General features: G+C 42.7%; 1 protein-coding gene across 9 annotated transcripts in view; it reads left to right on the plus strand.

The window, feature by feature from the left end:
* EHBP1 (EH domain binding protein 1) overlaps window positions 1-27,472 on the plus strand; it is a 204,946-nt gene extending 177,474 nt beyond the window's left edge. For all 9 annotated transcript variants that reach the window (XM_066316442.1, XM_066316436.1, XM_066316438.1 and 6 more), the window contains 4 exons: window positions 18,449-18,548; window positions 19,650-19,723; window positions 26,198-26,312; window positions 26,470-27,472. In XM_066316442.1, the coding sequence (XP_066172539.1) occupies window positions 18,449-18,548; window positions 19,650-19,723; window positions 26,198-26,312; window positions 26,470-26,560 (380 nt within the window). In that variant the 3' untranslated portion in view covers window positions 26,561-27,472. The remainder of the gene's footprint in view (window positions 1-18,448; window positions 18,549-19,649; window positions 19,724-26,197; window positions 26,313-26,469) is intronic.
* The last annotated feature ends 180 nt before the right edge of the window (window positions 27,473-27,652 follow it).

A 27,652-nucleotide genomic window follows, 5' to 3' on the forward strand; every position in this document is an offset into this window, starting at 1 on the left:
TTTTTATGTGGTCTGTTTTTTAAAATTTCTTGCCAGCAATATTTGTGAGAGCTCTGCTGTATGTCTAGTAAAGAAAAGCCCGAGAAGTTGCAATTGCCAAGTTGCAGACCTTCCAAAATTAATGGGTTTCCTTCACTTCAATTGAATCCACGGTCTGCGAAGTAGAAAGAAAAAAGATGTACAGTATGAATGAGAGCTCATATCCCCCCTCGTAGCTGTACTGCTTGGGAAACACTGGAGTCTGCCTCTGCCCAGGTCACTTGTTTACCTTTCATAAATACAGAGTAAAAGTTAGAGTTTCACAAGGCATTCTTAATTAAAAATGAGGTTGATGTGTGCTTCGTAGAATCCATAATGATCAACTCCCAAATAAAGAAACTGCAGCAGGATTTCAAGCACATCTCTATTTACATAGTTCAGCACATGAGATTGCTGGATTATGATTAATTTTAATAGATACATTAAAAAATACATCTAACATCATTCTTAATTAGAATAATCTCTAAAGCCAGTTAAATGTTTCAGAAGACAAACAGTTTAATTAGCTAACCTACAGAGGCTCCCCTCCCCCCAAATGTGCAGTAGTCTTAGACTTGGTGTTAGCCTTTCAAGCAGTCTTAAACAATCGGATGAAAAGGGATTTTAGGAAGATTAGAGGACGGGATGCTTTAGACGTTGTCCGTTAATCATGAGATATGCACCATCTACAAAGTTTCACAAAGAAATGAGAATTTAAAGAAAATTTACTTTGGTTATCTGGTTAGCATGAATTACAAGTTATAACATCCAGTGATAAGGCTATTTAATAAATGTATTCTTTTAATTGTTGATATGAGCAAAAGTACATGCTGGGGTGTAGTAGCAAGTGATATACCAGATTAACATTCTGAAAGGGACAATGCTTTTTTTCCCAGAAACCAGGCCTTTGTTGAACTATCCCAGGGTGCCACTAGATTTTTTTTTTTAAAGGATTCAGCTAAAACTTCAAATAGAATTGTTAGAGTTGGATCTTCAATTTCTCTCCTACCCATCTTCAAAGTGGTTTCTTTTTACTTTTTCGTTTTGTTTTGCTTTAATTTAAGAAAGATTACTTTTGGGGCTTAGTGGTTTGGGGTTTTTTTAATTTGCTCAGGTACAGCTTTTTTTCCCCCATACATAAGGAAGGCAAAACAATTTATACCTTCCTCCCCTCTGCTTGTGTGTTTTCTGCTTGATTTCCTTTTACTTAAAAATTAGAGAATTTTTTTTAAATCTAAAATCTACTGAGAGGCAATAGGTACTTGCAAACCTTTTCTCTGAATGTGCTACACAAATCCTCCTTTCTCATTTTTCCTGGAAGATCTGGCATTGTCCTTTTATTTCTTGAAGCCAAAAAATTCATGTTTCTCACCTAAAATTAGTTGCAGCAGCACCAAAACACTTCTGTGCTAGACTGAGGCAGCTTTATTTTAAATAAATCTCCTGGTTTTCAGTCCCTATCTACCAACCCTGGGGGCAAGTGTTTACCTGTGCTGAGAAGCAAAAGCCAGCTCTTAAAACAGGAGACATTGACCTCCTTGTGCTCAAGTCCCCTGAATTTGTGACAAACAGATCCACAGTGGATGGAGCCCCTTGGGAAAATGCAAATGTGTCAGCAAATCACCTCTTTTCACCATGAGCCCCGTGTCACACCTACCCTGGCATGCTGGAAAGGTGTGTGTTGGGCTCCCCTTCTCACTGCACAACCAGAGGCCGTGACAAAAGCAACAAGAGGGGAGAGCAGAGGGAGAAAAGAAACGATTCTGGATATCCACAAGTTGGCTGATGTGACCCTGTGCCACCCACCAGTGTGCTGGCTGTGACCCAGCGACGTGATACTCCAACAGGCTGAAAAGAGGTGGTTGTCTCGGCTTTCTTTTGGCCTCCCAAGACAGCTGCCTGGTAGGGACCAAATGGCAGGGAAGAAGAATATCTGCCTCACACCTGCTTTCTCCAAACTGCCTGCCACAATGCCACCGTGCCCAGCAGGCTGTCCCCCTGGGAGGCAATCCCAGGCCCCCTCTCCATGGAATACCAGGACAGGATAGTTCAGATAGTTTTCTCTTCTTCAAAACATCATTAGGATTGGGGAAAAAAAAAAAAAAAAAAAAGAGAGAAAAAAAAATCTTGCTCGCACATTTTGCATAAATACATGGTAAGTTATCAATTGATGTTCAAATAGCTTAATTGAGTTTGAGAGGGGAAAGGTCATTTAATTGGTCTATTGAAATGTTAACAGAAACAGATATGGCAAGGGATAGACTTTAATGGCTGCAGTGTGGCACTGATGTCTGCATTCACTTGCAAAATTGTTAATTAGGGCACTTTGGTAGTTCATTTGCTTTTGTATTGATGTGCTTAGTCCAACGAGAGAAATTGGGTTTGTATATGGTATTTACATGGGGCAGCAGAGGTTCACCATACAGTCAGGAATGAGGAAAATACAGTGTAAGTCAGAATCGGGTTATGATTTGTGACAGTGTCTTCATTAACATCCCGCTGGTTATGGCAGTCATTTTCTAGTGGCTAGTGTATTTTTTTTTTGCCTGTGATTAAGTTTGATATGTTCGGTTTCTTTTTTTATTTTTAATTATTGTCGTTGTGCACTTGAATGATGCTACAATAGTGATTTTAATTTTTTTTTTTTTAAGCTAGGTGTACAATGCTTTTTAGGCTAGATAAGAACAAAATGCACAGCAAAACAAGGAATTACATATCTGTGTTTGGTGAGCCCTGGAAGGAGGTGTTATCTCCTTAAATGCATACCAAAAGAATATATTCACTTGCAATTCCTGGCCCAGAGTCATCAGAGCCAGTGAAATTACAAAACCACTCCTTAGTTGTGCTTTAGGTCCATCGAGCCTCCCTTACAGAACATAAACCTTTAAGGTACTGGCATTTTGTCTGTGAGAATGGCGAAATTGCGTGGAGTGTCCACTAGCATTTTTTGAGGGCAGTAATTGCAGGGATTAATCCGGGTGCTGTTTCCTAACAGACTTGCTGGATGCAAAGCTTGATGTATTTGCCTTGGCTGGAAGAAAGCTGCATTGAGTAGAGTTTATAATAATACCGTTTATAATAATACACTATACCCTAGGTACTCTGTATAAACAGAGGCAGCAAGAAAGAAAAAGGGGAAATGCAAGCAGCTGTGAATCATCACTTTTACACCAGGGCTCCTGTTGTCCTCCCAGGACAAGCAGGGAGAGAAGAGGACATCTTGCAGCAAGTAATGTGCTGATTTTAGCAGCTCCTAATTGAAAAGGACTTTTTGTTCATTTTCCCTATATTGTGCTTTCCCATTTGGGTGCCGTTTTCTGCCGCTTGCTTCAGCCCTTCGGGGCTTTGCCTCTGTAGTTTTCGAGGGGGCATTTATTTAAACTGCAGGCATTCCTGTAGCCAGAGTGGACATCGGCTTCATTCACTCGTATGTATTTGGGAAAGTACTTACATGAAGATCACAAATATGCGCAGCACAGCTATCTAGTTCTGCAAGTTTAATCCCAGCCCCAGAAAGTTTCATTGTGGCCCTATGCAAATGTATTTACATAGGAATGGGTCTTGGGTCCTTTAAAGAAGGCAACAAAGTTGGAAGACTGAGGCCAACAAATAAATGAAAGTTTCTCTAAATCCATTGGATAATAGAGGCAGTGTTAAGGCTAACCACAGTGTTGAACTAAACAGAGGGATTACTCCTGGGTTTTGCATCAGTTGTTTTCTGCCGGGTGGCCTCACTTGTCAAAAAAAAAAAAAAAAAAAAAAAAAAAAAGGGAAAAAAAAAAGTTGAACGGGCAAACATTCTCATGGCACATTGAGAAAAGAAGTATGCTTAATTCCATCAAAGCTCAGAAATCAGTCATTAATTTATTCTAACCTCCAATTGTTGGTCATTTGTGAAACATCTGGCCTTTAAGTCATAAGAACCTAAACATAAATACAATGTGGGTTCTCCTGAGGGTGGAAGCTGGTTGTCGTGGGGGTGCTGTGTCAGTCTGTGTACGTGAGCACGAGTGCACATATGTGTGTGTATTGCAGAGCCTGCCACTGCCACTTCATTCTGGAGACTTTGAAACACATTAAAATGAATCCTTCAGTTAATTTACTCTCAAAATTAGATTATTGTTCATTTGCATCTTGGAAAAGTTCTGCCATTCAAAAGAGTCTCTTTCTTCATGGTGGGTTAACAGTTAGATATTTAGCAATCTTGCAGCTTGCTAGTCAGGAATAGTTTCTAATGAAGTTGAAATTCGAGATAGAAAATATATAAAAGCTTTCAGGAAAGACATACCCTATTTTCCATATGGCTAAGTAATTGTTATGATATTTGTTTTAAAGCTGGACTTAGACACTCCTGACTGCCCTCTAATTTGATATGGCTGGTCCCGGCGATTCTTCTGGAGGAAACTTTCGTAGTAGAATGCAGTGAAGGAGATAAATAATTTTGCAGCTATAAGCACATGGCAAAGTATAGAAAATAATTCGGTCGCCCTTACTGTCATGCAGATAACAGTCTCCAGGTTATTTGCCTCTGCTGGGAGTTGGAACCCAAGTGAAAAGGAACTGAGTGTTTAAATGGAGATTTGAAAATAAAAGTAGCATCTCAGAGCTGACAGAACTCTACCTTTTGTTAAGAATAAAACTGCTATTTAATTCTCAGGGTTAGGGTGTTGTTTTTATTCAGAGAGAGATTACAGTTCCTCATGTAGCTCAAATGTAGCAACATCTCCTGTGATGAAATTTCTTGTATTTCACACGAGTGAAATAAGAGCCATAGAGTGAAATTAGATTATAAATACGATGAAAAAAATTTAGATCTGTCAATCCACATGGGAATCTCAGAGCTTTCTGTTTTCAGGCACTTACCTTCTTGTACTACTTTTTTGTTTGTTTTTTAAAGACCTCTTTGGCCTGGCCATTTGCTTTTCCTGCTCAGTGGACGCTGCCCGCAGCTCTCAGGCTGTTTTGACGGTAGAGATAATGATGCTGTCCAAATGCATAACAAAAAGAAAGAATTTGGAAGGTTTTCTATCAAGCAGCTCTTTCCCTCAATATTTATCCTTTCCTCCTTGCTAAGTATATTGAGTCTGCATTCCATTGTGAAATTTATTGTATTCCAAGCCTAGATCCATTGCATCTCCTTCCAAGCTGGTTTTTATCCTTTTCTACTAGAAGGATATCTGTGATTTGGCAGCCTGGCGTGCTTTATATTAAACAAAAAAAATTCTGATGGGTAAATTAGGGGTGACTTGATATATTTTTAGCCTTGTCCCTGCCCACATCATGGCTGGAATTTGGTGATGTGGACGGGAAGCATGTGGGAACCCGTGGGCGCTCACGTGTTGGGCGCACGAGCACGTGTGTGTATGCCCGACCCACCAACACAATACGTAAAAAGTCACGTTTCAACTTTGTCAAAGCACTCATTTCCAAGGCACTGATGTCCAAAGTATTGGTAGGATAGTGGAGATGAGAGGGGGGGAGAAAAAATCTCTTTAAACAGCTTGTGAAATGTAATGTTTGAAACGGTTCTTTGAGAACGCGCAGATTATGGCTTGTGTAGTGACTCTTCCCAGCTCTCTGGGAAATGAGCTGTTGACATTCTTTTGGGTCATCATCCGAGATAGGAGGGCAACCACAAGGATTTAGCAGATAAATTCATCCAAAAAGACCTTTATCCATTTCATTGCAACTTGGAAACGTTCGTGTCGAATAGCAGCATTAATGTAGCCCTTTTAGCCCTTCAAAGTGAGCCTTATGTTTAAAAAAAAGGAAAAAAAAATTGACCAGAGTAATAACTTCTATAGGTCTTCTAAGAGGTAATTCATTATTTACATAATTCTGGAGCATAAACCCATCTTTCCTTCAAGAGGCTCTGAAATAGAATTGAGGCTCTTATACAGAGTCTCTTTTGAATTCTAATCAACTGGATCTGTCTCAAATTCATTTCTAGTTTATTGTAAACAGTGGAATTTAAATTAATTTCTTCTTATCTTGTCTTTTGAAGAAAACTAGGAGCATGTTTAAAAGGTTTTCTTTTTAAATACAGCTCGGACTTCATTTTATTTGGAGATTTTGGGGAGCTTTGAGGGTTTATTAACTTTACAAACCAGGTGTTGGGCAGGATGGGCTTTGACAGCCAGATGACAATTATGCATTAGCATAGGTGATTATGAAATAAATAGGGAAAAAAATTACTTTTTTTTTTTTTAACTTGAACTCAAATGATACTATATAGGCTGAATGTGAGGCAAGGTTCCCACAATGCACTGTGAAAACCTAGGCTAACAACCACCCCGCTGCGTTGAAAACCCCAAAAAAAGACAAAAGCACAATGAAATAGAAAGCTTACCACCGGTAGCTTTCAAAACGACAAACTAGGCAAACTATACATCTCCACCACTCCAATTTTGTCAGAATGCTAATGAGCTTGCTCTGATCTTTACTCGGCTTCCCGTGTTTTCTACATCTTCAAGGACCACATGGCGCTAGCAAAATAAAGACAACTAAATGAGAATTTCGAATGCTTTTTGTGTTGGGACCTGGTGCCTTTCAGTTGACGCACTCGTTGAATATTCTCAACTTAAAAGCGTACAACAGGGGGCTGGGTATGAACTTTTTAGCAGGGGGAAATTTGTACAAAAGTAAATGAGTGTGATGAGGAAAATATGAGAAAAATTTCTGATTAATTTCCGCTCTATAATATCAATGACACCTTCAGCCCCTCTCATGCTCCTCTAACAAGAGATGCTGATAAAAGATGAATGATTCTGTGTTGTTCACAGTGAATGTTTAGTGGTTTTTTAATAGCGGCATTCTACATAAAAGGCACCAGGAAGTACTCCGCATTAGCAGTTGAGATCACTAGTTAATAGGATGATGTCTTTTAGCTTTTGTCACAAGATTATTAGAAAGGATGGGTTTCTGTTCTCATCCCGACATACTTTAGAGTGCTTGTTGAGCACAAGTGCTAAAATACAGGTTTCTCAGTATTGTTTCGCATGCAAAGTAAAAGCCCTTTAAATGCAACACCTTCTACTTTTTTTTTTTTAACCAGGTGATTTTTGTCATTGATCTCTTATTTGCCCCCTTTAGCTGCATTAATCACTTGGAGTGGTCTGCTTCTCAATGGGGGCTTGATGATGTATATGTGTATAGATTCACTATCAAAAAATAAATCCCTTATATGCTCTGCCCCTTCACAACCCTGATTGTTGAGCTGTATTTACCAGCCTGTATTATACCATCTTGAATGCTCCTTACTGGAGTCGCCCAGTCTGCAAGAGAAATCTGCTCTAGAGTAGGGAGGGGTGAGCTAGGAGGAGGCATCCTATTCCCTAAGCCAAATTTCATCTTTCAAAAACAATTGAATTCACAATTCTCTTTGGAATTCCCCAAAGTAGATGCAGATTTGTATTCACCAGTGTCAGGGCTTGGGGAGGAAAATGATGAATGTTCAGTTTTGCCTGAGAGATGAATTTAAAAACTGGTTTTGTTACATCTTCAAGCTTGCAAGCAAACAGTATGAAAAATATTTGTGTGTATACATAAGGATTAAAAAAAAAATCATAGTCCTTTCATATATTTCATATCTTGCCTAAATGAGGAAGAATGAATCAGTAACACCATAAGTGTCATATCAGTTTGTCAGCCTTGCTTTCCTGCACTACTGTTGTCCTTGGGTCAGCATGAATAATCTCGGGTGAGCAGAGAACTGGCCAACCCATGAGACAAAAATGAGTTGACCAACCATGTTGTGAAAGACAAAGGTGCACAAAGCAGAGCAAGAGGAAGGGACAGCATAACAACAGCCTTCCTGGCAAGATAGAAAATGTAAAAATATCACTGAAAGAAACATTTTTGATGTTTGTTTTTACATTTAGCATAAGAAGTGAGTGCCGGCATTTCAAAGAAATTCTAGATAGGTGAATGCTACATATGTGATACTGGTTCGGGTCCCTGCTGGTGCTGGTCTGTGAACCTTCTCTATTGGAAATACGTAACAACTAGGAGGCTGGAAGGATATTACTGATTGTGTTGGGTAGAAGGAAAGGTTTCTGACATGAGCAAAAAATTTTTACTCTAACATAACAGCTCACAAAACTATGCCTTGGTAGTTGCGGCTTGTTCGGAAGCAAAGCCATCTTCTAAAGCATCTGTTGATTTGTGTCTCTCTCCATTGTGTAGAAACATTGACTTGCTGCCAGGGCTGTGGGAATGAGAGCTTTGACAACTACCAAAACCCAGGGTGAAAGAAGTGCACTGACACCATGATCGAGGTCTCGTGCACAATATGGTGACTGTGCCTCTCTGTGGGATCCAAGGGTGACTTGGGTGACCTGGGGCTCTGTAGAGATGCCTGCTAAGACATGCAGTGCAAAGTCATTCATGGGAGTTAATGCAAATAAACTGGCACACCAGTGAGCTGATCTTCTGACAGGAGTCTTCAGGGCCCAGATCACAACACATACACAAATTTCTGCCCAAGTATGCATTTGGTAGTTGCCAGAATTTGGCATTTTACAAGTGATTGAGAGCATCTTGAGTTCTTGAGGTTTGTCAGCCTCTCTCCAGTTTCCCTTCTGTCATGTTGCCTCCTCAGTCTCTTACTGCCAAACTCTTTCCAATATATCCGTCTCTTTCCATTAACAGTTCCTGCAAAACAGACTTGCCTTTGGTAAAGGCAGACCCTCTGGCCATGCTTTTCCAATGACCCAGTGTTTCTACAGCTGAGAAGCTTCCACAAAACAAACCCTCGGAGTTTGTCTCTAATTCGCCACGTCTCTTCAGTCTTAGGTCTGTGCATTGGTAGGCAAAAGTTCAGAGGAGGTGACCTTTCCAAGACCAAACGTGGGCAGCATGCATGTTCAGCCTTCCCAGGCCAAATTCATTAAATCATTAAAGCGGCTCAGTGACCGTATTTGCTTTTTTTTTCCTCCAAGTAACACAGAATCCCATTGGCTGGAGGGACTGAGTGATAAGTCAACCTCCACTCCATGCACTTCCCTGGCTTTTGTAGCCTCATCATTGCCTTCAAAGAACCTGTCAACAGGTTGAAGCCAGCTTGAAGAAGAGAGTCCAAGTAGAGCACTGCCTGCATAGCAGGAGACTACTCTTGGGAGAGCCCTAGGCACTATGAATAGCCTTGCAAGCCTTCCAAAAGTCTTACAAGACCAAACAGACACTTGCTTCTTTTAACTGATTTCCATCTTTCTTTGTGGTGTTGCAGTATAAATGCTCTTTCATGTGGCAGGCATAGCGTTTGGCTTTGTGCCTGGAGTTAGCTTTCTCTACAATCAGTGTCTGCTGCAAAGGGAAGGCGAGGAGAGAGGCCCTTTGGTCACCCCACGGCTCCTGGCCCACAGTGCCACTGCAGCCTGCAGAGACCACTGTCGTTTTTTTCCTTGGGTTTCTCCCATTTACCACCAAACCACCTTTTCTGTCAAAACTGGGAGCTTGGGATGCCTCAGCCCAGCTGAACTCACCCAGTTAGCCCTGGGAGGGTTTCGATCCCAGGAGTACAAACCTGCCGACTCCCAGTAAGAGTACACATTTTCATTAACACAGGTACAAGGTCACATCCATTTCCATCATCATCTCACTTGGGTTAAATTCAGCCCTGTCCATCAAAGAAGTAACTTTATAGTGTGCACTACCCTCTTCCAGCTCCAGGAGAATATGTTCTGAAGGAAGGAAGCCAACATGTGGTAAAAATGGAATAATATGCTCCTTGGAGTAGAGCATATTCCAATGACTTTTAGGTAAATGGCCTCTCACTTCAGTATCTTACCCAGCTATCACTTGCCACAAAAACAGGTAATAAACAGTTCTAAGGAGTAGTTACAATCTGTAGAGAAATTATTATCACTCATGACAAAGCTTCCAACTCTCCTTATAAATCTGCAAGTGAAGTAATTCATCTGCCGTACCATCGTCCCTCTCCCGCTGGATTTCCAAGCATAATCTACCTTTTTGTTCCATGGTTTAAAAAGTCTGAGTTTATCAGTTAGTAGTGCATGTTTCCCTGTGCTGAAATTTCTTTTGAAATTGTGCTGTGGGAGAAGATTTGGATACACTGAGTACCAGAGGGTGATAAAGCACAAGTTTTGGTTTTACTCAGTGCTAGGATTCCCTGAAGACACTTGTCCTCAAGGCATCACTTTCTCACAGGAATCTCCAGGTATTTTAGTTGAATCTCATCTCCTCCTGCCTGAATTTTGGGGCACAAAGTTGCTTGGTCTGAATTGATGGTCCCATACTTAAAATATATTCACAATCTTTATCCAGTCCAGGCATTCTGTTTTGGTTGGTTTCCTGTTATTTTGTACTGGCCACTGTGTTGACTCATCATGTAGAGAAAATCAGTGGTTTTTCAGGTTTTATCTTCCACAGTTTGTCTTTTTGTGGAAGTTGCAGTCCTGTGATAATTTCAGGCTGCCCAGATTGTAGGCCACAGATGTTTGTCTTCCTGTGAGTCAATCCCACTGCAGGTAAATAAAATCCCAGCACATGCCAAGATGTGGTCAGAACCCTGACCTTCTGTTTGCACAGCTCTCCAAATTTTAAACAGCCTCTCTGATTTTTTTTTTTAATGTTTCAGAAACCAAAGAAATTACAAGTTTCCTGCTTGATATTAAACTGATTGGATGTGTGCTTGTGACTAAGGCATTTCCTTGGTGGCAGCTCCATTTCATTAGAGTTACACAGTACTTTTGGGGGCTGCAATAGAGTCAGACAATGTGCTGCAATGTAACTCTGCCTGGCAGATTCTTGGCAGTCGGTTCCTACCTTTATGAGACTCCATTGTGTGGACATCAATGTCTCCTTCTCAGCTGCTCTCAGACAGCAAGTTAGTGGCTATGAATTTGCCTTTCTAATGTTCTTTGGAGTTTTCCCATCCAGCTTGGACTCAAGAACTTGTGCTAGGCTTTCATCTGCTGGCTACCACTTCTGCCATGTCATCTAAACAATAGTTCCACCTGTTTACCTGTTGCTGGCTCTTCTTGTTCATTCTCAGTGGTTTTTAGTAACTGAGGAGGCCCTCCTGTCCTGAAAGGAGGAGGTATTCTGGGAGAAAGTGTAGAAATCTCTAACTGGAGACCTGAAGCTCAAGGTGGAGCAGCCCATCCATTCATGCTGTGAGGTGTCTGTTGCGGGTTCTGTTTTGACACCGATTACTTGGAAAAAAAATATTTGATCTGAAATTCTGAGGTTTTCCGCCAAGGGTAGCCCTCTGAAAGCAGAGGAGGGTGATTTTTCAAAAATATATGTTTCTTTTGAGATACCTGAATTTCACTCAGTGAAAACTTGTGGACCACTGGCCATTTGAAAATTTTCACTCTAGCTTTCAGTTGTGTCAGAGGCATTTTGGAGTCGGTCTCATGTAACTCCCCTTTACAAATATCATGTAGGCTGTAAATATAGGCTTTTCTGCTTAAGTGTTTGTTAACTTCACTAACTCACATTAAAAACAAGAGCTGGTCTGTGCATAAGCTGTTCACAGTGAGCAGGATGAGAAGACTATTAAAATCAGTGGGAAGTCTGCTGCTGACTTGGAAGTGTTTGAGACCTTCCACCAGCCTTTGTTAGCAATGTGAGGTTGGTCAGCTGCTGTTTCTCGTCCCTTCTCATGTTCCCTTTCAGTCAAACTGTAATGGCCACAGCAGATCAGCCCTAGTCTGATCCAGAACACTCCACTGTAGTGGGACAGGTGTGGGTTGAACCCAGGCAGGGGCACGAATCTCTGCAGGGGCCAGTCACAGGCTAACCTGGCCCCAGGGAACGTTTAATTTAACCTCTAAAAATTAAAGGTTAGCTTGTGTCCTAAAGCAGGAGGATCCAGTTCCTACCTCCCGTGGTTTTTTGTTTGTTTATTTGAATATTTATTGCTACAGCTTTGCCTTTCCATATTCAACATTCACCCTGGCTTTAATTCTTGCTGAGCTCTTAGTTTCAACATTGCCTCGTGGCGACGAGTTCTACCGGTAAATGATGAGGCTTTGAGGAAAGATCATTCTTTTTATCGGTTTTAAACACACCACCTTCAATTTCAGTGAATTTCCCCAGGTTCTTACGAGACAAGATGAGACACATCCTAGAACTATTCTTCATTTGCCATTCATGTTCTCCTTCAAGTAAACAAGCCAATCTGTCCACTTGCTCCTAATACAGAAACTTGTAAAAACTCGTCCCTGTGATTGGGTGAATGCAACTTGGGTTTTTTTTTGTTGGCTTGTTGTTTTTGGTCTTTTTTTTAAGCAGACAAATAAAGACAGTGGGGTATGTTGTCAAAAGACCTTCCTGGTAAATTTGTGGAATTCACTGGGCATTTGAACGGCTCTCAGTAGTCACCAAGCTTCTGTCAACTACAAAACAGCCCAGAGAGAGGAGCAGAGCAAAGTCGGCCAGTTTTTGTTGTTATTTGCCCCGCTCCAGTTCCCATGCACTGGCATTCTCCTGCTGGCCTCTTCACCCAAGTGTGTTGAGTGAAGAAAGCTTCTTCTATTCTATTTTAAAACTGTGTGTAAACATCAGCAAATGGATGAAGAATGGGCTCTGTCTTAAGTAGGTTGTTTTTCATGTAGTTCTGTTGAGGTAAATGGGGAGACATGGGAAGGTTTCTGTGTTTAACTGTGACACCATGGCACACACACTACACACAGTGCAAATAAAATTTAAAAACAATTACTACTTAAGACGGCATACAGAGTGATTTCTGTAAACCTGTTATTTCTTGCCAGCCTGAATGGGCTGGTTTGGGATGCTGATGTAAACCCTTTATTATTTATCCTCTACTGGTTGTAATTCATTTTTGCACAACAGCTAAATACATTTACATTTAAGGATTTTTAACAAAATATTAATCTATTGTCTTATCTTGACAGATTTATGATGGTATAAAGTGTAGAGGAGTTACTGTATTCATCCATTTACACTGTAAACTAATCTTGTCCCTGCATGTTGTTGCTTTTTCCTCCTTTTAAGTGGTATTCTCAGTGTTTTGTAGCACTTTCTTCTCTGTTTTCTTAGCAATGTACAGGTTTACTATGTTAATCCATATTGGGTTTATCTAATGTCTAGCTGCCCAAAAGGCTTAAAAATAATGGGTCTAATGGTACATATATACACTGGTAGCTGGCTGAGTTTGAAAGTACTTTCAGCAGGAGAGGAAAAAAAATTGTTCTTTCAAATTGATTCAGAAGAGACATTTGTCAAGATGCTTCTTATTTAAATAATTTAAGATATAATTAGCTGACAGTGTAAACAAAAATCCATTTGTAAATCCAGAAGAATATGAAGGAAGATGTGTTTGTAAAAGGCTGCCAGGAAGCTGTACAACATTAAAATAAGCTAGTTGCTTATATTGTTCTCAGAAAATGGTAATGTGTTTGTTAGCGTGCTTCTTGAATATTGTGGAAGAAAATTGACTCGAGTTGATTTCAAATAACAATCAGAAATATGTGTGAGAAGGGAAAAGGATTTGGGGTTGTGGTTTGTTATTCTTTTTTTTTTTCTTTCTTTTTTTTTTCTTTTTTCCTTGGCTATCATTAAAATTCCCACTATCAGTACTTTGGCTATCACTAAAATTTGTTCCAGTAAGGAACAAAATTACCAAACTTTCTGCTGCAGCCTCTGTTGAACCCTGAGCAGGAGCTGTTGCAGCGACTCAGAAGCCAGGAGGAGCTTCTCGTATCTGAGGGCAGAATTTAATGTCTTGTGCTATTTGAGGCTTGGTGTTGGGCTCATTCCTAATCATTGAGGAGGGTTCTGGTAGATGTCAAGTGAAGAGAAGAATAGAGCACGCATCCTTCACCACTCAAGCCAGACAATGAAATTAGAAAATGGCACTGGGAGTTGATGTGAGAGAATTCCCTTGGATTCCTAGAGGAAGAATAAAACAAGAATGAATTAATTAAAAGGAAAAAAAAGAAAAAAAAAAAGAGGTGGGGGGGGAGAGGCAGAAAAGAAGAGGGGGAAAAAGAAAATAAATGAGAGAAACCCTGCCAGAGCCTCCTCAGGTTAAAGTCCGACATTAAAAACTGTATTGACTTTTCACATAAAGGCGCGTGTACTCACTGTTTCATCTGAGTTTCTGCTGCTGCATTTTTCAAATCTCTCACCGAGCAGTTTGCCATGCATATGATGTTTGCAGCTCTGCCCGCTCTCATTTGAAGACTGTTTTCAGAAGTCATTATTGAACTATAGGATAAAAAGGTATAAGCATAATTACGTGTTAAAGAGAATAAATATGTTCTGCTAGATAGTTAACCAGATGAGGTTAAACAAGATAAGATGAATTCTGGTCTTTTTAGAAAACTGGCAGTCTTCATTTTAAGCTACAATGTAAAGTGCTTTATCCTGAGATTAGGTATTGTGGCAGAAGCTAAAACTGCCTTTTTCCCCTAACCGTGCCAGAATACAACCTCCTTTTCTTTCTGCGCTAACAAGACTGCTTTACCACCACAGCCCACTCTAAGTAATTAAATCAATCCTTTGTACTTACCGTATTCTCCTCTAGTGACGGTACTAGATCTGATTATATGCTTCATGCATATTCAAAGTACAGCACTGACAGCTCTTTAATGAGCTCTTACTTAATCAGTACGAACAATGTTCATCTTGTTCTTTTTTTCCTCATACATTAGAGCTAGGAACAGTTGGGGAAAAAATGAAACATCCAGCATTCATTTGAAAAATATATTGTACTTTGAAAAGTGTCTAAGCTGGAGAAGTTGCATTCTGCCCTTTAAAAGTCTGATGGACAAATTGGATTACTAGTATTGGATTAAATAACAAATGGTTAGAGGAGAAATGAGAAAAGCTCGCTGTGATCACAGGCTTTAATATTTTTTGTTACTTATAAAGCTGAAGGGGTCTTTAACCAGTTATTAAAGTCAGGATTAATTTGTAATGGTCCAACTTACTAGCTTTAAAAGGGTTTTGTTGTTGTTGTTTATCAAAAACAATAGTGTAATGCATGTATTATGGAAAAAATTTAAGTTTAAGATCTGTGGGCTATTTATAGATTTTCAGCATCTTGTACTGGCTTAGATAAGGGGTTTGCATGTGTGGGATCGATTTGTTCTCAAGCATGGAGTTTTTTGCTTCATTTAAATAATCTGTACAGTTTGTTGTGGGTTGGTTGTTTTTTTTTTTTGTTTTCCGAGAACAACACAGATACTTTCCCAATTTAAATTTTCAAGCATTTGTAGCAAGTCAATTAAATACTTGTTTTACACTTGGAAAGTGGAAACAACAACCACCCCAGCAGCAGCTTGGGTTTTTACAGAGTGAAACCATGTTGAAGAAAGGCTTTTTCTTTTTTTTTTTTTTAATTTAGAAATTGTAAATGTGAGTTTAGCTTGCAGTATTGGTGCAGTAAGAACACTCAGTTTTTCTTTGTTGAAAGCGTTCCATGTGCATCCTTTCACCAAGTTAAAAAAAAAAAAAAAATGAAGTAATGCTCTAATGCTAGTGTATTTGCCAGAGAGGTTTTTTTTAAATTTCTTATATATGGGAGTTCATCTTTATTTTGCCTGCCTGGGAAGAATTTGTTTCAGCTCTGTGCACAAGAATTTAAAAGCTGACTGTCAACAAATAAAATATCAGGATCGACCACTATTAATATTGCACACATGTGTCATTTCACTGATCAAAAAGGCCTTCGCTGGGGTAAAATTGGCCTTTTTCCAAATTGCAAGCTTTTTCTCAGCTTTTTCTTTTTTGCTCTTTCTTCTTTTGTTGCTGCCCAGGGATTTGTGCCTATCGCAGCCCATATCACATGACCGGTGTCAGGGCATCACATGGGTCCAAAGCGAATACAAAAACAGATTTAAAATTCTGTAAAAAAAAAAAAAAAAACAATCAAGACTTTGTTTAATTCACTTTTAAAGCAGCCCATTCTATGGATATTGCGTGTGCTTTGGTGTCAGCATGGATATATTAAAATAGGCACCTGTGCAGATCTGACACGACAGCTCCAAGCTTTACCCAGATCTTTTCTCACTAAATGTTGCAACTAACTGTGTTTAGGAGGAATGCATTAACAGAAAGAAGATTCTATCTTAAGTTTATGTTCTTAACCTGAAATTGCACTGTACAAAAGTCAATGAAGTCAGATCCACCATGGAGTCAAACACTTTGGAGACATTTGTCTCTCCCATTTCTTTTTCAAGGCTTGCAAAACTAAATGCAGCAAGCGCTGGTGTTTGTAATCTTTCAACCAGACATCCCAGTCCACCCCAAAGCTAACAAATTGATTGAAATGTTACTGTAGCCATGGATGTCTGGTTGTGAGAACTTTGCCACGTTGCTCCTAAAAAATATCATACATTACAGAATAGTAATGGTCATTTTGCAATGATTTAAAAAAAAAAAAGGGAGGGGGGGCAAAAAAATCACCTTCTTGACCTCTCCCCTAAATAAGTTTCAACTACTTGGTGGATTTCAACAGAAAGTTGCTAATACTGATTATTATCTACTTCTAAAAGCAGACCCAGTACAGCAGCAAAGCCTTTGATCTGGAACTTACCAGCAAAGTGTACTGAACTGATGAATATGGTTGTAAATGCTGTGGTGTGATATTTTATGCACAAAACCCACAGTGGAGATATTGGGGGAGAGCATGTCTACATGTTCTTCTCTCCTTGCTCCATTGCCCCAGGAGCTTTTGGGCCCTGCTGCTTTTGCTTGGGAAAGCACAGTGGGTCCATCCATGCTTTGGGATGCTCTGCCCTTCCTGTCATTCTAGCAAATTGTGGCCCTAAAAGCACCTTTCCAGGAAAATTCCATTGACCAGCCACTTCCAGGCGGATAAGTGGATGGATGTCTCCTGTCAGAGAGTGTGCCAAATGTAACTTTCTCTACTGTGTGAGTCCACCAGTTCCACCCCAAGCTGACCCACTTCCCTGTTCATCCTCTTTCCCTGCCCTTGTGTGGATCCCTCATGGCCACAGCAGAGGAATCAAAGAGTTTGGAGAAGGGGGAAACCTTTCCTTGAAGGCAGGAGGTTCATAGCCTGGTGAGAGTGAGATTCTCCACCTGGATCTGGGCTTGCACACTACTGTGGCATTGGGGTGTGAACATGGACGTGGCCAGCATCTGAAACACTCCCATCCAGAAATGAACGCTTTGGTTTAGGGCAAAACAATATTTTTCTAGTGTCTTTCCAGCTCCAGGTGCTAGAAATGCCTTCTCTGCAACTAGGGATCCTGTGGTTGGAGTTAATGAGGCAGCATCCCCAAGTGTGCAGCACTTTGCCCCAGAGATTTCAAACCCCTTTACAAATACCAAAGAATTCACTTTGGTGAATTCACAGGATCAGTACAGGTGATTATTCCCATATTGCACATGAGGTGTTTAAACTCGGGCATGTACCCACACTCTCCCACTGAAGCACTGGGGAACTGTGCTTCAAAGCTGGGAAACAAACTCACATGACCCAAGCTCATGCTGCTTTGCCTCAATTCCAGGTTTATTCCTAGATTTAACCCTATGGAATGTGTGAGTTTCATAATTCAGTGAGGACCATACAGCCTTTGCTCATCACCTCACCTTGAGGGATGAGAGGTTTCCACAGAAAAAGGACTTTCCCAGAGTCCCTGAGCTCAGAGAGGGTGGAAATTGGCTCAGCAGCCCTGTGTGTGGAAAGCACAGTCAGGAGCCTTCTGGACACTCATCTGCCTTTCATTCATGGTGCAGGGGTGGTGACAGAGTCTTAGAGAGTCTGGCAGAGCTTAGCACTGCCTGCAGGTCCTGATCCTGATCCTGATCCTGCCTGGGATGGGTGGGGGCTAGAGGGACAGTCCATGCATACACACATGGGACCCTGGGGTACCTGGATCCCAAGATTCTTTGTGTTTGTGCAGATGCTCCCTTTGGTTGCAGATTGAGGAGAGGAGCAGCTCTTTCCAGCTCATCTGGAAGAGTGGCCATGAACACAGAAGCTGAGCAGGTGCCCACACCTTAGCCAAGAGTTCAGGATTAGCATCTCCTCTGCAGCTACTTTGATCCTTGCCACATCATCCTTGCTGTGCTGGGTTTGCATGGGTGGAGTGGATCTTGCCTACAGGAATTGTTTTTGTGTTTGGTGATGACCAGACATCTTTTAGCAGTCAGGGTTTTTCACTGGAAGCATTGCAATTATATAGTTCATTTGGGAGAATTTAAAGCACACGGTCGTTTTAAAAGGTATTTATGTAGGTCAGGGCATCAGCATGATAAAGAGCACTAAAATGTATCCTGGAGGATGGCTGCTTTCAAAGATTTATTTATAAAGCAGGCAGGACCTGCAGTCATATGATATTTTTACCATTTGAGAATATGCCTTGTCATGCTCAGTGATACTGGCAACTGACAGTCCAAAACCTGAAGTGAAAATATGTAGCTCCATTTGTGAAATGCCACCTAAGTAATGAAGTTCTTTTGATTGCAGGAAGAAACACAGAAGAAGAAGAAGCTATGATGCAGGAGTGGTTCATGCTGGTTAATAAGAAGAATGCCTTAATAAGACGAATGAACCAGCTTTCTCTTCTGTAAGTACAGATGAGCACAGATATTTACAGAAGGATGATTTACTCTTCAGATAGATGCAAAACTTTTTTTTACTCTCAAAAAAAGAGAACCCTCAAAAGCGAGTGGTGTGGATGTGTTACACATTGAGTAACTTGTTTTTCTCATATTTCAGACTTGAAAATGAGAAGCCTGCAATGACACAGGATTAGCCAGAGCTGTGAAAAAAGAAATAAAAGAAATATTAAGCACTGTTACATTATTTAAAGCCCAACAGTAGAATAAAATTTTAGAAAAAGATTGGGATTGTGCCTCAGATGAGACAGGTGAAGCCTATTCAGAGAGAGAGCCAAATTTGAGTCACTACCTGCTTTGTAGAAAATCCTCAGTCCCATCTCTGCTGAGGGGATGTCAGTAAATCACTCACAGTGCAGTGACACTACTGAAACTGCAAAGGAAGGACAAATGAACCTTTTCTCACTGGCAGTGTTGGGGAAGGGAGAAGGTGCTGCTCGTTTTGAGAGGCATTCTGCCCCGAGTGCTTCTCTTCCGGCTTCTTTCAGTTTGATATTTCTTTCCATAATGCCACCTAGTGTAGATGCCTGCATACTTCCCTGGGAAGAGCCTCTGCTCACCTATCTCCTGCTGGGTCTGAACTTGACAGAGGATTTTACCTGCAAAATATTGAGCTTTCTAATCCCTTGTCTAATATTTATTGTTGATCAGGGCAGAATGCATGTAGAATAACACTTCCAGTGTCACATTATCTTGGTGAGTAGGTTGATGCTGGAATTTGCTCATTAGGTCTAGGGGAATATTTTATTATTTGGACATTCCACAACAGCCTTTCCAGAGATGAATATGAAATAATTGCATCCTGTAGTGCAGTGGAGTTAAACTGACAGAATTAAAGCCGACCTTACATGAAATTTTCATTTCAGGCCCTGGTTCCTGAATCGGCCACCTGAGCCAGATTTTAAGTTTGTGTATCATTTGTTTGGAGTAGCTTAAAGTTAAAGAGAAAAGTCAGTCGCGAGTCCTAAAATCAATGTAAGTTAAAGGTGCTTTTAAGTGTTTAATGATTTAGTAATTAACATATTGATGAACATTTGCAACTTGCCTAGGGAAAAAGAACACGACCTGGAAAGGCGCTACGAGCTGCTGAACCGGGAGCTCAGAGCAATGCTGGCCATTGAAGGTAAGAGCAGTGCTGGGGGCTCCAGGGGGGGAAAAGTGCTCACTGCAGGACAGGTTTAACACCTGGAAGTGCCAAACCTTGAGGTTTCTCTGAAGCTCCATTAGTAATGCTGATATTTACATCACTTCAAGTGATAGCACACGGCAGGCGTGCTGAGGCTGCAATCCCGTTGTTAAGTTTTCTTAAAAAAAAAAAAAAAAAAAGTAAAAAAAAAAACTAAGATACGGGACAAAGAAGTGTGGTCTCGTTGCAATAAACTTGGAAAAGAAAGTGGTGAGGAGGTAGAGGATGTGTCTGGGGTTGACAGTTTTTTGTTGCAGTGGTGCTCTCTTGATTTTCCTGTTGCGTCGTGCTGCTTTTGGTGCTGCAGAAAAAGGAAGGGGTGACCCACAGAAGAGAACTTCTTCCTTTTAATGTTTCAGGCCTGTTCTACAACAGTAACTCGCTGGTGGGGAGGGAAAAGAGGTCTTTTTGGTTTTGGTGGTAAAACTCTACGTTTGTCGAGTAAATATTTCCTCAGGAGCAGCACCAGCAGGATTAGTGCACAGAGTTTCTCCCTTCCCAGTTTAGTCACCTCACCTGAATGGATTGACACAGGATAAATGAAACAATTCCACCCTTTCCATAGGGCTTTCCAGTGAATTGTACAATAATCCTTGGGATGATTCATAATAAAAAAATAAACATCCAGATAGCTTAAACCATTGCTTGCATTATTTTCTTATTCAAATATCTTAAGTGTTTTCTAATGCTGCACCACTTATACCTCTCAGTCACAAATGCTGCCTTACAGTTCAAAGATGTTTGCTTTAAAGTTAATCCTTTGGGCTCTGTAAAATGGACCTTTTGTCTAATCAATGCAAATTGATTTTGCTATTCTGTATTGACCTCTCAACCCTTTGACTGTCCATGGTAATTTCTTTCTTCACCTGATAAGGTACCTGATCCATAATAAATCAATTCTAATTAGTTTGGAGACTTCACTGGGAGCATAAGTTTGTTGGAAAAAAGTGGCAGGTTTCAGGTAGCTTTTTCATATCTCTCCATCTATAGTTACATTTTTTGCATAGGACTGTCTTCACTATATTTTTTGATAATCTTGAGTCATAAATACATAAATTGCTTTCTGCAGAGACAAGCCAGATTAATTTGGAATCATACTGATTAAATATTTGAAACGTAAAATAATCTAAAACTAGAGAGGAGGTAGGAAATCCTGGATTTAAATCTAAACTTTGGACGTTTAATTGCCTCAGATATATATAGATATGTATATATATATATATATATATATATACACTGCCATGGAATGTCCTAGCAGCAGCCTTTGAATGTCTAGCAGCTTGTGCAATTTACACGTTGTCTGGAACAAAAATGTATTTTTCAATTTCTTTTTGTAAGTTTAGAGGGAGATGCCCATACTCAAGGAAATAATTTATTTTTTTTTTCCTTCATTTTTTGAATATGCTACTGGTGATATGGTAAACAGAGGTTTAGGAAGCAAGCATGAGTGGCTGGAGAATTTTGGTTATTTTGGGGGATTTTTTAATTTATGCAACAAAGTCCTCATTTAGCACTTTAACTCTCAATGAGGTTATTGGTCTTCTAGAACTTTTAACAGTTATCTGCTTTTACCCAACGAACATATTAAAGGAGAAACACTCCCAGGAAAACACCTGTGAAAACTCAAAATACGCCTTTGTGACATCTCGCCTCTCGGTGGGCACATCGGTGTTTTCTGTGTTCGGAAGGTGCCAAGATGCACTTTTTGGGAAGCACTGCTAAACCCACACCATTCCCAGTGGGATTTCTCTGAAGAAGCCGGGACAGCCCAGCGCTGTCGGCTCCGAGGCCATTTAGCCGGTTGTTAATGAGTGCTTGGGCTCCCTGAAAGAGTTGAAAGACAGATCTCACTTCTACCAGTTCCAAACCCGAAGTATATGGGCAGGAAAAAAAAATACACACACACACATATATATATATATGTAACAGGATGGGAGCGGTTTATTTGTCTAAAAGAAAGGCAGAACACACCAACCCAAACTTTAAAACTTTAAAAAAGTCTTTGAAAGGTGGCAATTACTGTTTTGGTAAATCGCTCTAACTCTTCCACGCGTGACTATGCCGTTTAAGGGGGGAAAAAAAAAATAATCTGTCAACCAATTTACTGGTTGATGACAGGGGGAAGAAAAAAAAAATAAAAAATAAAAAAAAGGAGATAAAAAGAGCTTTGCAGAAGGTGTGAGCTGCCTGCTGATGGCAGCTAAAGGCGGTGCTGGCCGTGCCTGCCCGGGCAGCGCTGGCGGCCCGAGGTGCTGCTGCCCCGTTCGGATGTTCAGTGATGTGGAGACAGCGGCTCCTTCCCGGCCGCTCCTCCGCGGGCAGCGGCAGCTGAATGGCCTCTTGGAGGGTTACGGCACTTCACCGGGAGCCACATGAATGACCCAGGGTGGTAAAAAAAAAAAAAAAAAAAAAAAAAAGGCACATTCCCCCCCTCCTTTCCCCCCACGGAGCCGTAGAGATAAGAAAGGGAGAGTTAACGCGCTGCCTGCTTCCAGATAGAAAGTGTTCCTCTTGGACCCTTCCGACCGAGAAAGGCCTCACTAACAGGCCAGAGAAAATGCAGGTAAACGGGCTCCGTTTTCACCTCTGCACCTCCCCGGGCATCCTGCCCGGCTCTCAGGAGCCAGCTGTACACGAGGTGCTGCGTTTCAGAGCCTGGCGTCTCCTGCAGCTGCACCCGGCTGCCGGGATGCCTCACTCTCAGCTACCTTTCCTCTCGCTCCTTTCTTTTATTTATTTTTTTTTTCAGTCGAGTTTTAATGCCTCCTTAGAAAAGATAAGTTCATTTTTGCACACCTTGGGGTGGTGTGTTCATTTTCTGCCCAAGAAATGGATCTTCTTTCGGATTTTGTACATCTTGATTTATTCTTGGCTTATAGTTTGAAGTGGGTGCTCTTCTAAAAGGATTTATGCATAGGTTCACTATTTTTGTAGTTATGGTTTATATGATAAGCTTTTTATATTTAAAATCAATATGTAATCCTGTGGAGGAGCTTATCCTCTAAAACCCCATTTGTAAATCTATTTTAGCTTTGTTACACCGCGCAGCCACAGTATTCCATAGATTGATTAGGTTCAGCAGCAGAATCCTATCAAATGGCCTGCTCTGATGATGATGCAAACTCTTTCAGGATTGCTAGTTGACTGGAACTAAAGATAAGACCTGACTGCAATCCCCCAATGTGCTCTTTACAAAACTAGTGTTAATTTTCATCAAAGTGCCAGGCTTATTTGTTATAGTGGCAAGGTTGAAGGTTTGACTACGAGAACTTTCGACCATTTCTATTAAAGTATTTCTGTGGGAGCTGGACGTCTGTTTGCTCAAAGTAATTATCAGTTTAAGCAGTGGGAGGGGGGAAAAAAGACAATATGAAGTCAATGAAGATGAATAATTGAAAACATTTCTACTTCAATGTGAATTTAGCAAACTCTGTCATTTTAAACTGCCTGTCGCGAGTGGTGGCACGGGGGCTTTAGCTTTCAACACTTTTAGCTCATATACAGCCTCAGAGCTTAATCCTATTTTTGTCCAGAGTGTAGCTTTTATAACAGTATTATTCTGAAATCTTCAAATTAATCACAGCCCATATTGTAGCTTCCCAGAGCTGCAGTCAGCCTGGGTAACTGTATGTGACAGGTGTTACAGGTAATCCTGGCTTAAAAGGCACAACAGGTAGGAATCAAACTTGAACACAGTTGCTTTTTTAAACATAGGGATGCTTCCCCGAACTGCTGCCCAGCAGTATTTTGTTGGATAAAACAAAATTGCAAGCTAGTCACCTATAAAATGTCATTTAAATAGTTAGAGTCAGTTGCCCTTTTAACCAATTGCTGCTTGACTCTTTGTTTATTTTGGGGGGAGGAAAGGCAGACTCCCTTTCTAGAGATAGAAGTAAAATTGCAAGGGAATATTTCAGGTAGCAGGTTTTCCCATGGCGTGTTTCAAAGATTAATAATAAGCAAACGCAGAAAAAAACAAACCAACAAAAACCAAAACAAATACACAGTTTCATTCCATGAAATCCTAAGAGGACATTATTTACTTCGCAGGGATAGAAGATGAAGCAACAAAACCTGTAGCACTTAGGAAGGGACTTAACAGAGAAAAACAGTGAGGGACTGGGCAAAACATATACTGAAATATTCTGACTTGTTTGCTCTTTCAAAAACTAAAGTTGCTGCTGTAACTGGAGAACAGGGGCTGAACAAACAAAAGCTTTAAAATAACAAGTGGAGACCATCGAAATTGCAAAAAAAATTATATAAAGTCCAGGTAGAGACAAGGGATTTCAAATCCCTTTTCATCCAGAGGTTCGTGTTCCCAGATGTGCTGAGTCCCCAGCACAATTCCCAGATGAAGCCGAGGGAAAAGTTCACCTGAAAGTTGGGGACCATGTCAGAGGGGAGCAAACCCCGCTGAAATCCTCTGCCGTGGCTCTCTCTCCCCTGTTCTGTCTGGCTGGCTGCCGTGGCCCTTTTCAGGGCGGTGTTGTCATGCTGAGATCTCATTGCCTGCGAGGGGCTTTATCTGTGGGGCAAAACGCTCCGGTCTGGGGCAGCTCTGGCTGGCAGAGTGGCAGGGCTGCGCGTTTGAAATGGGTTGGAGTGAAGGAGCTCTGCCCAAATCGGAGCAGAACGGGAAGCAGCAGTGAAAAATCGAGAGACTGCTCCAAGGAGCAGCACCTAAAAGGCCGCTACCCAAATCAAAGCAGCTCCGTGGCAGGAAAAAATGGCTTTGGATCACCAGTGATTTTGGCTGCTAACTCCACTTCTAATCGGGGTACACCTGAGAAATTATTTCCTTAGCAACGGTGGAGGAGAAAGGACACATTTTTTTAAAAAAAATGTGAAATGAGAAAGGAAAAGAAGGGGAAAAGAAGGAGACAAGTGAGGAAAATGGAAAGTTTGGGCAGTGCCCTGCCAGGCCGGCGCTGCGGGAAGGCTCCGGCGCCACCGCTCCGGCTCTGCCTGCGGGACGCGGCCGTGTGTGCTCTCTGCTCACACGTGTGCCGTGGGTTTTCCTGCGTGTGCCCCGGGTTTTCCTGCCTGCTGCTTTTCCTGCGGCTCGCTCGTGGGCCCGTGTGCCCGGGCAGACGGCGAGGAGGGCGCGATAAAAGCGGTTACACATTCCTGCCTTTCTGCCGCTCTTCCAAACCTTCGTTGCATGATGATGCATCTAATTTTTAATTTGTAAATACAAGGCTGAATTCCCTCTAGCACCACTTGCTTTCATAAAGCTTCTGAGCAGTTTGCTGTCTTGAATAAATTTGGCTTTGGAGGGGGGTCAGGGGGATTTGAACCACCGCATTCTTGCGGGGTTTGTGAAGATTCACATGGTAACCGGTGGGGAGCATTGTTCGGCTTATCTGAATAAGCACCAGCCATGTGAGTTTTAACATGATCGCCCAGGGCAATGGAGAGCGCGGGTGGGTGGGGGAGAAAGCCAAAAGCGCTGCACCCTCCTCTCCCCTTCGCCTTCGGGAAGCGCGGCCGGGGAGGACGGGGACACGGCCGGGCCGGTGGCGATGGCTTCTCCCGGTGCTTGGGGTTTTTTGGTTTTGTTTTAGTGGGTTTTTGGGGGGTTTGTTTTGGAGCTGGTGTCCTCTTTCCCTCCCGCTCCTCAATTGTCCTGCTATCTCCCTCATAATCTACTGCTCCTGCTTTTCATTGTTTACCTTCTTAATGAGGGAGGCGGGGAAGGCTGGGGCTTGACTGACAACGACAAGCCCTCACGGTCTGGCTGGAGAGCCCCAAGGCTGCGGGCGGCCCCGAGGGGCTCCGCCGGGCCAGGGCACAGGGACGGATCCCTTTGGGAACAGCGAGCTGCCCGCCCGCCTCTGCCTGCCAGCTCCGGGGCTGGAGAGAGGCCGCCGCGATATTCTGTAGCAAGTGTATTTTTACTTCAAAGTGGGAAATGCTAATTAAGCGCTACCTGCCTTTAAAGTTAACTGCGCGGCATATGGTCGCGCTGTGTGAGATTCCCCCGGCCGCTGAGAGGAGCCGGGCTGCGGGGAAGCGGGCATTCATTCCTCCGGGAGGGCAAACCCCGGCGGCGGCCAGACACGGGCGTGGGGGAAAACAAAACTAATTTTACACTAGAAAAGAATGAAAAAATCCACACACACCCCCCCCCCCAAAAAAAAAAAAAAAAAAAAAAAAAAAAAAAAAAAAAAAAAAAAGGGAAGGAATGAAACCCCCAGCCAAAGCACCCCAAAATCGCTGCTGAGCTCCCCCAAGCCAAAGTGGGCGAAACGACTCCGAGCTGCGCTTGTCCCCGCGGGGGAGAGGCCGGGGCCGGGCTGTGCCAGGCTGGGCCGGGCTGTACCGGGCCGAGCTGTGCCAGGCCGGGCCGGGCCGGGCCGGGTTGGCGGTGCCCCTCTCACCGCTGCTCTTGTTGTGCTTCTCCCGCAGACTGGCAGAAGACCGAAGCGCAGAAGAGGCGAGAGCAGCTCTTGCTGGACGAACTCGTTATTCTCGTTAACAAACGGGACGCGCTGGTCAGGGACCTGGACGCCCAGGAGAAGCAGTGAGTCGGGCAGAGGGAGGGCAGGAGGTCCCCGCCGAGCCGCCACGGTCCCCGCGGAAAGTTTGGCCCAAGTCCGCCGGGGCCGTGGGGGAACTCGGCGCGGCCGCGGAGGCGAGCGGGGCCGGCGCCCATCCTCTCACCGCGCCTCTTCCCGCAGGGCCGAGGAAGAGGACGAGCATTTGGAGAGGACCCTCGAGCAAAACAAAGGCAAGATGGCCAAGAAGGAAGAGAAGTGCGTTCTCCAGTGAGCGGCCTTCCCGCGGCGGCAGCGAAATCGCAGCGCGGCTTTCTTACATTCTGAAAACGCCGACATGAGACTGGGGAAAAAAAAAAAAAAGAAAAAAAAAGATGTTTTGAAAAAAAAATTAAACTCTTTTCCATTTTCTTAGGCCAGATCTAGGCTACGCCGGGCCCCACTCCGTTGTTTTTCTGTTTTCCATTCAAGCGAACTCGCGTTGTCCCATGATTTCCGTGTGGCCTCAGCTCTCCTGCCGAAAGCATTGGAAATGGAATCGCCGAGACCCCTGGCGTGCGGGCGATGCCGGAGATGGGCGGAAGGAGGAGAAGAAATAGTTTGTCCTGGTTTCTGTAGCTGGAGGAGGGCTGAGTTTTGAAATAAAAATGTTTTTGTCGTAATAGGATTAGAGAGGGTGATATAGGAAAAAAAAATCATTGGGAATGGTTTCATCTAGTCCTGCCATATGTAATACTTAATAAGCTACCTACATTTTATAGTTAGGTCAGATCCACCCCAGTTATTATTAAAAATGTGCTGTATTTACCAGTGGTTTATTACATCAGTTTTGCATTTCCCCGGGAGTAGAGCCGAGCTGCTCTGGTTTACTCGGGGGGCTTCTCCCCCAGAGCTGGCACAAAACCCTGGGAGCGGCTGCGAGCGGAGTGGGGCAGCCCGGGACAGAGCCGGGCCCGGCCCGGGACAGCCGCGTTCCCCCGCGGGCCGGACCGGACCGGACCGCGCCGCCCGCTCCGCGTTATTTATTGCGCCCGGCCGCGTTCCCCACCGCCCCCCGCCCCGTCCGTGTGCCCCCAAGCGTGTCCCGCGCTCGCATCGTCCCTTCGTGGAGCTCGTCTCTTTTATTTATTACAACACCGAGTCATATATAAAATTTTCAATAAAACCCGAATCTTTCTTACCGTAACTGCCGCTTTTCCTCCTTACCTGGGGAACTCCCTTCAGCCCTCCCGCCTTGGGCCGGCCCGGGAGGGGGCTCGGGGGGCGGGAAGGGACCGATCCCGGCGGGGGGGACACCGGAGCTCCGCGCCCCGGGCCGCCCCGGCCGCCGCCGCTTGGCCAACGCAACGAACCCCACCGGCCGGCA

The sequence above is a fragment of the Sylvia atricapilla genome, chromosome 3 (assembly GCF_009819655.1).
Source record: "Sylvia atricapilla isolate bSylAtr1 chromosome 3, bSylAtr1.pri, whole genome shotgun sequence".
Taxonomy (NCBI): domain Eukaryota; kingdom Metazoa; phylum Chordata; class Aves; order Passeriformes; family Sylviidae; genus Sylvia; species Sylvia atricapilla.